The 13,205-nt window shown below is 35.1% G+C and overlaps 1 protein-coding gene across 1 annotated transcript in view; it reads left to right on the top strand.

Moving 5' to 3' along the window:
• The window catches only part of LOC123704563, a 31,641-nt gene extending 21,738 nt beyond the window's left edge, over nt 1-9,903 (top strand). Inside the window, exons 19-33 of the mRNA XM_045652942.1 lie at nt 648-765; nt 1,184-1,329; nt 1,820-1,896; nt 2,585-2,710; nt 3,069-3,139; nt 3,488-3,545; nt 4,062-4,354; nt 4,648-4,707; nt 5,307-5,350; nt 5,906-5,966; nt 6,331-6,381; nt 6,688-6,747; nt 7,331-7,493; nt 8,348-8,413; nt 9,020-9,903. Coding sequence (XP_045508898.1) covers nt 648-765; nt 1,184-1,329; nt 1,820-1,896; nt 2,585-2,710; nt 3,069-3,139; nt 3,488-3,545; nt 4,062-4,354; nt 4,648-4,707; nt 5,307-5,350; nt 5,906-5,966; nt 6,331-6,381; nt 6,688-6,747; nt 7,331-7,493; nt 8,348-8,399 — 1,380 coding nt within the window. The 3' untranslated portion in view covers nt 8,400-8,413; nt 9,020-9,903. The remainder of the gene's footprint in view (nt 1-647; nt 766-1,183; nt 1,330-1,819; nt 1,897-2,584; nt 2,711-3,068; nt 3,140-3,487; nt 3,546-4,061; nt 4,355-4,647; nt 4,708-5,306; nt 5,351-5,905; nt 5,967-6,330; nt 6,382-6,687; nt 6,748-7,330; nt 7,494-8,347; nt 8,414-9,019) is intronic.
• Nucleotides 9,904-13,205: the final 3,302 nt, after the last annotated feature.

The raw sequence follows: 13,205 nt of genomic DNA on the forward strand, positions 1-13,205 counted from the left end.
AAATGTCCGGAAAATTCTTGAAAATGTCCGGGAAAAGCGTCGAAAATGTCCGGAAAATGCCAGGGAAATGACCGGAAAATTTCTGGCAAATGACCGGAAAATGCGTCAAATTGTCCGGAAGAAGCGTGGAAAATGCCTGGAAAATCCCCGGAAAATGCTCTGAAAATTCCCGGAAAATGCTCTGAAAATTCCTGGAAAATGCGTGAAAATGTCCGGAAAATGCCTGGAAAATCCCCGGAAAATCCCAGGGAAAATGCCCGGAAAAAGCGTGGAAAATGTCTGGAAAATCCCCGGAAAATGCTCGGAAAATTCCCGGAAAATTCCTGGAAAATGCGTGAAAATGACCGGAAAATGTATGGGAAATGCCTGGAAAATCGCCGGAAAATTTCTGGAAAATGCCCGGAAAATATCCGGAAAATGCGTAAAGATGACCGGAAAAAGCGTGGAAAATGCATTTTTTTTTGCAAATGACTTTTAAATGAAAATAAATTGCGTTCTATTTAATTTTTTGGCAATGTTTTTTTCTTATTCATAACATTTCATGTACACTTCTTACTAAATGAATTTATGTGAATAAAAACATTTTTTTTTCTGATATTTTTTTATCGTTTTATCCTCTAAAAACATAGTTTGTACGTTATGTATAGGCGCTCCTGGAGGACCAGGCGGTGCCGGAGGGCGAGGTGGCGCTGATCCGCCGCGCGCGCTACCTGCAGCGCATCCCCGACACGCTCTACATGGTGCGGGACATCGCGCCGCCCAGAGGTACCCACCTCACACTACACTCGCACAAACACAATCAAATAATTATTCGATCACTCATTCATTTATTACATGATACTAGAAATATAATTAGAAAAATACAGATAATAATTTTTTTTTAATCTTGCTAGGCCCTAAGAGTGAACCTTGGGGAACACCTGAAATATTTACAAAGTTACGCGATTCATAATTATCTTATGTAGGTACATTAACGTTTATAAAGCGTTAATAAGTTGCAAAGTTGCAATTGTAATATTACTGCATGAATTCTATCTCCTGACAACATTTATGTTGTGTAGCTAATGATCTACATTGTCGAATGCTTTATTAAAATCCATACACGATGTGGTTGTCCATTTATAAGCTTTTCTTGTACTTCTACGTGGTATAATGTATGTGTGTGTGTGTGTGTGTGGGGCAGGCGGCGGGGGGCAGGCGGGCGTGCACCTGTGCGTGGCGCCGCGCGCGCTGGGCCGGCTGCGCGCGCGCGCCCGCGAGCTGCGCGCCACGCCGGCCGCCGCGCGCGCGCTCGCGCTGCACCACGACACGCGCCCCGTGCACAGGCAGGTGAGTGTGGGGGGCAGCTGGGGCAGGCCAACTGTGGGGCAGGTGGGGCAGGCCAACAACAACAACAGACAAGGAGACAGTAAATAATTCATAAAAAAACGTAAATAAATCTTAAATAAATAACATGGTATTCTATGACGTCATCAAATACCGCCCAACATTGTGCAAGGCCTTTCCACCGCTACGGTACACTAACAGGCGAGTGTATAGGGCTGTGTCACAGACACCTCTGGTAAAAATGTGTTTGTAAAACTTATGTGGTATTTTGCAACATGAGCTACATCGCTACATGTATCATCGAAATCGGTTCAATAAATTTCGCGTGAATAAGTGTAAAAATCGGCATAATTAAAAAAAAAGTATATCGGCATATTTAAACTTTCATAATTAAAACAAAAATCGCAAAGACTTGAAAAGTTTACGTGAATTTAGTAAAATAAAAATATTTTTTATGAAAAAGAATCACAAATGTGTGCACTGCGTGTTACAGATAGCGTTGCGCGCGGTCCGCGAGATGTCGCTGCCCGACGCGTGCGCCGACCTGCTGCTCTCTGATGATGAAGAGCGGTGAGATTACAAACAACAATACAATACAATTATTTACCCTACTCCTTGCTCTAAATACGAACTGTATGATAATAAAAAAAAAAATTAAGAGAGATTTCATTAAAAATGTAATTAGCAATGGTTTGACTAGTTAGTTTTCTCACACGTAAAACATTGCATAAATTTACGACACTTGTTTTTATAACAGAAAATCTATCAAAACATGCAATGAATTAACCTCATTGAACATCATTATTTCTCCAATATATTTTGCCTGATTTTATATCTATAATAATTTATTCCAATAACTTGTCTCGACTTCCGCTACAATTTCTATGATAACACTAAATCTTATATTTAGTTTTTATACATTTCTAATACTTCATTTTTTTTTTTGAATTAGCTAATTACAATTATTATATTTTAAAGTTTCAATTTCAAATTGTATCAAATTTTATTATTTATTATTGGTCCAATTAATTTAATTTATTTTATTTTGTCGATTTTAATGTTTTGTAGTTACCTATGTAGAAATTTTGTAATTTAATTTTTATTTGATTTTTATTTATTACTTTATTTTATTTTGATTTATTGATTTTTATTTGAAGTTGAATGTATGCGAAATACTCCTGAAATAAATCAATTTTATTTTATTTTTATTTTTATTTTATTTATTTGCCTGCTATAAAAAATAAAATGTTCATTTCAGTGAGGGTGTATACGCGGAGGGCGCGGCTAGCGAAGCGAGCGTGGGCGCGGGCAGCGAGCTTGGCGGGAATGCGATAGATAATGATGGCCGGTACTCGCGGACACTGTGCGATGTGGATTGTTGCCGGTGAGTAAGATACAGATATACATACATAGAGACACAGACATACGCAATACACACGTGTATTTGTATACACGACATACACAAAAATTTTTATTTACCTATTTTTGGTAATCTTTAATACAAAATAGTGCCATAAACCAATATTGTGTTCTATACAGATTAGAATTTGTTTGGATTGCGCTCCGGGTTATCGTCAGATAGTTTTACAGATTACATACATACATTGATGACATGCTTTCCACATTTTGTGTTTAATCAATCCTCATTTGAATTTGTATTAAATACTATTTGTATACTTTCTATCCGTTCCCGGATAGCGGATTTATCACGGAAAGATTAAAATTTTGTTATTCGTCATCAGGTCTAGTACGGGCTCGTTGCGATGTTCCACCGGCTCGCTGCGCTCTACTCCCTCCGCACACGCACCGCTCGGTGAGTTGTTTGTTTCATTTCGTTTGTCAACAGATACCTTATGTAATAATGTATTTTATGAGTGTGATTATTATTTTATGAGGTTTCTTAGTAAGCATGGCAAGATGTGTATTCAATTTAAAGCAAATACAACATGCAATTTTTTAGTTATATAAATTTGTGATTTTGAATCGTATTTTTAAAATATATTTTTTTATGTGAAAAATATTCATAATGTATTGACTCATATTGTTAGCGACTGCTAATTTATTTGTTTTGTGACTTCAATACTTCTAATTAATTTTGCTAATTCACTAGTTTCGTATTTCAAAAAAAAAAACCGTTTATTTATTTTGAATGTATCCACAGATAAGAGTCGCTCGAACACGTGTCGGCGGGAGCTGCCTGCGAGACCGGACACCACACGGTAAGATGTATTTTAGTTTGCCTATAATTATTTTCACAAATTTTGTTTATTTTATCTAATAATCTGTGAAAGTAAAAAATGTACTTTATTATGAATTTGATAAACTAAAATTTAATTTTGCCATATTATAAAGGTGATACTAAGATCAGCTCTCTTTACTTTCAAAACACTGTTTATTAAGTACTGTTAATTGCCATTGAATTTCTTTATTGACGTCGAAATTGGTTTAATAAACTAAGACTTATATAAATACTTAACAATTTAACATTATTTTCTCGTCTTATGTGTTTTGGTAGAGGTATAAAGTTTTTCCTTTATATATCTAATATATAAAAATCAATGCCACTTTTCGTTGTAATTCCATAACTCGAGAACGGCTGAACCGATTTCGATAATTCTTTTTTTATTATATTCCTTGAAGTACGAGGATGGTTCTTATGTAGAGAAAACGTGAATATGTACCACGGGCGAAGCCGGGGCGGACCGCTAGTTCATTATAAATATATATGTTTACAGTGCGGGTCGACTTTCCGCGGCTGTACCAGACGTGGCGATGGCTCCCAACGGCAACACTCACCTACTGACTCCACACTACCCGTACCCCTCTCACTCGACACATCCCACTCATCCCACTCACTCGAGTCACTCGAGCCACTCCACACACTCGAGCCATAATGTCACACACTCGAGTTACAACGCAAGTAGCTCGAGTCACTCGACTCACTCGAGCCACATTCCCACTCACTCGAGTCACCTCACTCACGCGCACACGTTGGCGGCCGCGCACAGGATATCGGCTGGACATGATGGTGAGTCAATTGATAGAAAAAAATATTTTTGTTTTATTTGTTCTAAATGGAAATATTTGCTTCAAAAAAAAGCAAACTTACTATAATTTAGCTGTCTAGAAATTGAATTTGATCTTTGTATTGTATGTTTACGAAATCGAAATATGTGTAATAAAAAAAAACCAACTGACTTGACAACAGCAACAAGTTGTTGTTGACTTAATTAGTTAACATTATAACAATAATTCGGCGTGATGAAAATTTTAAAGGTCACAAAATAACATGAGATATTATATTTTGATGTACACTCCCAGAGTACGGAGGCGTGGTGCAACTCGACTTGGGTGACGGCGCTACACACACTCCGCGACCCGGTGAGCTATATACACATACACAAAAACACCTAACTTTCGATGTTATAATATCAAAATATTACACTATTTTTACCATCAAAGAAATAAAGAAGAAATAAATAAATTTATTTTTCAAACTCAAACATTTATTTATTCAATTAGACTTCTTCGAGAAGCACTTTTGAATCGTCATTACATAGTTTTAACATTTACCACCGATTCGGAGAGCAGTATCTATGCAAAAGAACCGGCAAGAAACTCCATAGTTACTATTACCATTTAAAACAATAACACGATAAACTACATCTAAATGATAAAATTAATATTAAATAGCACATAATTTACAAAATGTAAAAATAAATGCTGACAAAATTTATTCTCTTGACAAAAAGAAGGTTTAATTTCTCCAATTCGACTTTCTCCACGGTTTAATTTATCAAAGTAAAAAAAATCATCAATATCGGTCCAGTTTTTCACGGGTCATAACGTCAGAGATTGACAGTTACTTAACCATTCACAGTATGAATGGGGGATAAATATGAAATACATACACAAATAAATCAATAAATAAATAAAATAAAAACACAATAGACACGCATTAACAAGCCTCTGTCCCGCAGGTTCGCGCGCCCAACGGGCTCGTCCGTACCGCGAGCACTCACAGGTAAGTTAGTTTACATAATTATGGCTTTTTGTTGTTATATTTATTTACTTGCTTTCCGCTTAGTCAAATAAGAACCCGCATTGTTCTCGTTCCTGTCGGATTTCCGAGATAAAAAGTAGCCTGTGTATTATTCTCCAGCTACATACATACAAAATTTAATTGTAATCGTTTTAGTAGTTTTTACTTGAAATAATAACAGACATGACATCATCACCAACTTTCGCATTTTTAAAATTAGTAGCATAGTATTTACTGTTTACATATTATATATGTATTTTTGGAATACGGGGCTGGGTTCGATGTTAGTTTGAAGAATATATTGTGATTCTGCACAACTGCCTTATTGATGTAGCTAGCTGATAACAAACCACAGCCTGTCACCGAATATCAACAAAGTGAGGGTAGTTCGGTCAAACGTCGTATAAACAACGCCACATTTCAAAGGAAAGCGGCATTTTATAGTATTCGACAGCTAAGCAGGAATTTGTGAAAATTATTCATCCACAAAAATGTGAAATGAAGATTTAGTCTAACAGTATATAATTACAATTCCAGGCGGTGTCGTGTTCGCGCGACGACGACCTGCGCGTCGCCATCGAGCTGTCCGTCATACGCGGTGAGTTGTTTTACAGGACCAGATGTTCCCGAGATTAGCGCGTTCAAACAAACAAACTCTTCAGCTTTATAATATCAGTATAGATTTAAAAATAAATGTGTGCGTGTACTAGTGTACACACGTAAGAAGTTAAACTTCTTTATGACCTTATTTTTAAAAAAATAATTTGCTATAATATGCAACTTTACGTACGTCGAATCACGCGTGGTAGGGATAAGAAAAAGATGGCGCGTAACGGAAAAATGTTACACAAATTTTTTTCCAACCCCGATAAAGAAGTTTCACTTCAAAAATACAGGTCCTTTTTAGATAAAAATATTTTTTAGAGTTATTTTTCTAATAGAATAAATCGCGTGTTTTTCAGCGTACGGTTCGCTGCAGGCGAACAGACGAGCGGATCTCGTGCCGAGTGCCGGTGAGTATCTATTTATTTTCTATTCCAAGTTATTTTTTTATGTCAAAAGATTGAAAAATCTTTCATTTTGAGCCATAGAATCATACAACGGTTGATGTCACTGCTTAAGTGTAATAATTATACAAAATTAGAACTGCATACATAGATAACTGATAAAAAAAATTGTTTTATCTTAGTATCTCAAAAATAAGTCGTCTATGTTTGTGTCTGTATATCTAAAACTATTTGATAATAACCCGTTGCAAAATCCAAACAATAAAGTTATTCCTTTATGTATTAATATATTATTATGTACACAATGTGCAGACGCGTGTGCTCTGCGCCGCGGCGCGTCTCCCGCGCGCTCCGACCGACATCGCAACACGTGTGAGTGACAGACATACATACATACATACAAACAGTACGACAGCTTTGAAGAAATTGACAGACAAATATTATCTGCTATTCTTTAGCATAAACAAGACACTGAAATTACATACACATCGCAAGTAACACACACATATAGCATCGAATACGTGCATTGTACAATGTATTTACTGCATTCAAAAAATTACAAACAAGTAGCCTTAAAAGTAACATCACAAAAAATACACAACATCATCTAAACCAGACTATTCCATTTCTGTTAAAAAAATTTAAAGAATAGAAAAAAAAATCGATCACTGCGGGATTAGAACCTGCGTCTTCCGCCTTACCGGGACAATTTAATTGTTTCGGTTTTATGTATCTAAAGGGCCATCTATTGAAATAATTAAACGACCATCTCAGTCAATATACAACATTATGCATTTCAATGAGGACATTATTGTTACGATGGAATGCGGCATTTTTGTTGAATTTGATATTTCTTTATTATTTTCATACTATATTCAAAATAGTTTTCGTACTCTAATATAATAATTTTTGCTAAAATTCAGCACATTAAATCGCCCCTATGTACATGTTGCAGTATCAGTGAGCGGCGCGGGCGCTGTGAGCGGTGTGAGCGGAGTGAGCGGGCTAAGCGGAGTGAGCGGAGTGAGCGGAGTGAGCGGGTTGAGCGGAGTGAGCGGTGAGCGAGCGTGTGGCAGCGAGCGGGCCAGCCCCGCCGGGGACTTCGCGGACACGCACTCGTGAGATCATATTATTATTATTTATTACTAACTAACTGACTCTAAACCCGTGGAATATTACAGGGCCGTTATTTTTAGGATTTTTTTAAGTTTTGAGTCACAAAATCCTTCTCCTGACAATAATGAATATATTAAAATGAGAATTATCTAAATCGCTCCAACCGTTCACGATTAATTACTTGAGGTTTAATTACTACTTTCCGAATCGGTGGTAAATGTTAAAATATGTAATGGCGATTCAAAAGTGCTTCTTGAAGCAGTCTAATTGAATAAACAAATGTTTGAGTTCGAAATGTTTATATATAGAGAAGATTAAGTGAAGTCCCCGTAGTGGGGTAAGGGGCAGATGCATTATACATCTGTTTCACTGATCGATTTCCTTTAGGGACAAGTAGGTGATCAGACTTCTGTATCCTGCCAGACCGAGGCATTTCTTTTTTCTTCGTCTCCACCGGGGATCGAACCCATGACCCCTCGGTGTTACGCTCACTCGTCAACCACTGTACCGAGGAGGCGGTCAAGAATTATAGAGAAGATTAGGGGGTATTACAAGTGATAACTGCGTTAAAAACAACCGACTTCAAACTTGCACTTGCAACATTTACAAATACAGACAAAAATGCTCATAAAATAAAAACTACTGGGCCTATCCGAATAAAATTTTTATGTGGCTAATTCGACACCATCCCGCATCGAACAAAAAAGAATCACGTAAATCGGTACAGAAACCTCGGAGTAATCGGTGTACATAGATAAAAAAAAAACATACCGTCCGAATTGGTAACCTCCTCCTTTTTTTTGAAGTCGGTTAAAAAGCGATATTTATTTATTTATTTATTATGTCCGTGTTCCAGCGCGAGCTACTCCCGCGCGCGCCGCGACCCGAGCCCCGCATACACCTCCTAGCGACACACACCACGGTGAGTTCGCACACACACACACACACACACACACACACACACATGCACACACACACACACACATAATATATGCACACACACACGCACACATGCACACATACACGCACACTGCTGGCAATTGTTGCTTGGAAGAAATTGCTTTTTAAAAATATAGCCGCCAATTGTTTCTGATATCATGGTTTTCTAAAATTCAAAATTGTGTGCAATAAAGAATATATGACTAACTATAACACACACGAAAGTCCCATCAAAATCGGTTGAGCCGTTCCAGAGATTAGCCGCAACAAACAGACAGACAGACAAAGTTAAAAATATACTAATTTTGGTATAATATGTACCGTTTATATGTCACCGTCATCTGGTTAAATCTGCCATTGATTGACGAATGACTAGCGCGTTCATTTAATGGCGACTATTAGCAGATTCTACCAAATGACTGCGACATAAATATCTGTATGGATTTAGTTAGTAAAAAGATATTTTTATATTATAAATAAACACTCCAGTTTTATTATTGGTATACAATAAATTGTGTTATTGTTTCCTTAATTCGAGAGCAGAGAATGATATTTTTTTATTGAAATTTTCATGTATATTTTGTTGCAGGCCCTCCCCGGCCAGACTGACTAGCGAGAACCTGAGATCTCACGACACGCAGTACTAGACTACACGCTGCTAAAGTTCGACCAAAATTTGTTCAGTAGTTTACGAGTTACGAATGTATGAGAGACTATGTAAGACTATAGTTATTGTAACATAAGTGAGGACGTTCGAATATGTTTGTATTGGAGGTACTAAGGCTTGACGCTCATTCAGGGATTTTTTTTTATTATATTTTTTGTAAAAACTGTTTTTTATGGTAAAATTAAAAATAAATAATTTGGCTATTGTCTTTAAATTACAGACTGATAATTATTATTGTTATTAGATAAAAATACTGCGGTTTTATCTACTTCAATTAAAAAAGATCTGCGCGTGGTAATGTTTGATTTCAACCGATGTGTTCATCTTGTAAAGTGTAATAAGTGAAATAATAATAAAAATACTTTTAGATGATAAGATTTTTTATATTAAAAATTTAAAACGCATGAATACAATTTATTATAACACATATTAAAAGTATTAGAGTATAATTGTATGAATGGTAGTTTCTTGAAAATATTGTTAAAAATAAAATTTACTATCAATTTTCCTTTCGTATTTTATCTATTGTTGACTGTTTATTATTATAAAACGAAATCCAAGATATTAATACAAAAAATGATGTTTTAACTTTTAACATTTCTCTCTCAGTGTGCGTGAAGCCTTACTGTATTATAAAGTGTACATATTTACTTGTATATAATTATAATTAAGTATTGGAACAATAACAGACTTTCTGTAATATATACATTGGTCGATCTGCGAAACTATACAGATATTATGTGTTTATCTGACACATTGACTCGATTTTGACTTAAAACGGACAGATTTAATACAAACCTTGTACACTTAGGGTGTATTCAGAAAGAAAGCTTGAAACTTATAAGCGCTTATCGGTGCTTGTCAATGCTGGTTTTGACAAGCTTGTCAATGCTGGTTTTGACAAGCTTGTCAATGCTGGTTTTGACAAGCTTGTCAATGCTGGTTTTGACAATCTGGTTTGAGCATTGACAAGCGCCGATAAGCGCTTATAAGTTTCAAGCTTTCTTTCTGAATACGCCCTTACCAAAGATCGGTGATGGTACAATTATTACATGAGTTTGTGTTTTTTTTAACTTCCTACATTCATTTACATATTTTGTTATGTACCTATATTAATTAATTCTGGTGTCAAATGTGTTAAACACCTCCGAAAGGGCTTGATTTTTTATGAGAATCGTTCATGAATCGGTTTTGAGGATCTCGAAAAACGTCAAGATTCCTGTTTGAGATGTTTACGTTTTCTCTTCTTATGAACCATCCAAATACTTCAAGGACTATAATAAAAAAAAGAATAAACGAAATCGGTTCAGCCGTTCTAGAGTTTTGCCCTTACGAACACATTTAGTGATTCATTTTTATTATATAGAGAATGTAGAGGTAATGTTTATGTTATCTTTTGTGATATATCTATAGTTTCGTATGAGACGACCTTTGTATAGAATGAGTTATTTTAGTATCGAATAAAAGCTGTATATTGTTTGTATATAAAGTTTATATCTAATCGAATGCCGTTTTAACGGAGTCGTGGCGTTATTCTGTCGTTGCGATATTTTATCGTGTATTGGAATATACTTGTATAGCGATACGTCGTCACGATTTATTTAAAAGAGCGGTTGTATTCTTGTTGTGTTGCGGAAAGTCGTGTTTTCTATAAATGAAATAAATAAAAGTTTTATTTACATTTGAGGCTAATGGTTGTTTTATTGTACGATATTTTGAAGCATTTTTAAGGTTAATTTTTCAATTATTGGAAATAAAAAATGATTTCATTACATAACCTACGGACATTCACAAGGCATTAATTGTTGATCATATTTAAAAGGTGATTTAAACTACCCGAGGGAACGTTTTGTAAACGTAAACGCCAACACAGGAATATCACAATATATTACGATCTGATATACAATAGAATACAACCGATCGACTCCATGCCCTGTACCCCGTACTGCGATTCAAATTAATTTGTCGTTTCATATTCGAGAATAGACGAGTATATTTTAAAGCAATATTTTAATACGTGTTTCGTTTTATCGGATGCGATAATTGTAAACGACACACGACATCCCCGACACTGAATCCAAATTTATTAAGAAATTCTGCACAAATAGTTATCATTATCAAATACAATGACGTATAAAACGTTAGTTGTACACTTGGTTGTACACAAAAATAGAGCGTGTGTGCCGAGCACATATTGTGTCAGATGTGAAACTTCTTTGGCAATATTCAAAGACACTTAAACCGTCGCCTCACGAAGTGACGGTATTGCAATGACCCGACCTTTAAATTTTACTCAACGCGCCTGAAGAGGTTTCACTTCAAAAATATAGCATGCTGTCGGTTGTAATGTTTAATATTTTGAGCGAAAGTCGAGCGATTCGAGCGAATTTGCGAGATTTCTTAGCGAAACTCGATCAACAACTGTGTAAACCAATGTTATTATATTATGTAAAAAGGTGTAGATAGGTATACTTACCAACACAACATTCTATCTTCAAAGTGAGATGGCAATATTCTACCATCGTTTAAGCGAAAAAGAGTCAAACTGAAGAAAATGTTGCTAATTAGCCACATTTAGACGTGCCTCATGGAACGCTAACAGCCTATCTGCACCTTCTTACCTATATCATTGCTGTAAATATGATACAATTCGTACTGACTATAATTATAATATTGTTACAACTAGGCCGGCCCGAGTCTATTCGCGTTTATTTTCAATTGAAATGGTGACTGGTACGATCTCAAGGATTATTTTTATAATTAAACATTGAGGTATTATTACTTCGTATAGAGAGGACACCACGAACGAAATCTGATGGCGGCGCGGGGCGGCTAGTGAGCCATACACTTTGTAGATATTCTGCCTCTTATTAATTAAAACCAATCAATGTAAAAAAATAAATTGGTTTGAGACGATTGACTCTTACTCGTGTTACAAATAGTGTAATAGCGATGCCCTCTCTAGTACGTAGTACATAGTAACTCAATGTTATTAAGTGTGTTAAATTGATAATGCAATAAAATGTTTGAAATGTTCAATACAAAGTTTTATTTCACGAGGTGAGTGTTCACATGTAACCACGCTAAGTATAATAATAATGTGTTGATATAGAACACAATAATTTTTAATTGTAAATAGCAATTAATTATTAAGGTTACGATTTTTTTTAATCGATCACTTTGTACGTTCGAAATTCAAACAAATGGCGCGCGTACGACACTGTACCAATTTTGTCATTGTTTGTTCGTATGAATCACGATTTTAATTTTTTATTACTGAATAATTTTAAATTGATTATGTACTTAAGTTGTAATAAAAATTGACAATTCCTTTTTTTAAACAAATGTTTATGAAAATTTGGAAAAATTCAATGATTCGTGAAAATAAATTGAAAATAAACAGTCAGTAGTGTCGTGCGCGAGAGACAAGACTTTGTGTTCCATTGTTGTAGTCGTTGTTATATTATATAATAATAAATAAATAAATAAAATATTTATTCACAAAAACATGTTTTTTTTCAAATAACGATACCTGTACAGCTATGTCTGATAAAGAAATAATCTATACTAATATTATAAAGCTGAAGAGTTTGTTTGTTTGTTTGAACACGCTAATCTCAGGAACTACTAATCCGATTAGTATAATTCTTGTTACCAAAAACTAATTTAAGCTTTGATGAACGTAATAATATGATGATACGAAATAAATCTTAATATATATAAATCTCGTGTCACAATGATAGTCCTCAATGGTCTCCTAAACCACTTAACCGATTATAATAAAATTCGCACACCATGTGCAGTTCAATCCAACTTGAGAGATAGGATAGTTTAAATCTCAAATCGTTTTAGAGAAGCTAGTATTACTATAGATAAATATATCAAAAGTGTTTTAATTATGATGAATCTATACTTATCCATACTAATATTATAAATGCGAAAGTAACTCTGTCTGTCTGTCTGTTACTCAATCACGCCTAAAGGTTAGGTTAGGTTAGGTTAGGTTAGGTTAGGTTAGGTTTTTTTTTTTTTTTTTTTTTTTTTTATAATGAAACAAACTCCACAGACTCAAGGTCCGTGCCTTTTTAGGATATTGGTATAATGTTTT

Source organism: Colias croceus, chromosome 30 (assembly GCF_905220415.1).
Source record: "Colias croceus chromosome 30, ilColCroc2.1".
Classification (NCBI taxonomy): domain Eukaryota; kingdom Metazoa; phylum Arthropoda; class Insecta; order Lepidoptera; family Pieridae; genus Colias; species Colias croceus.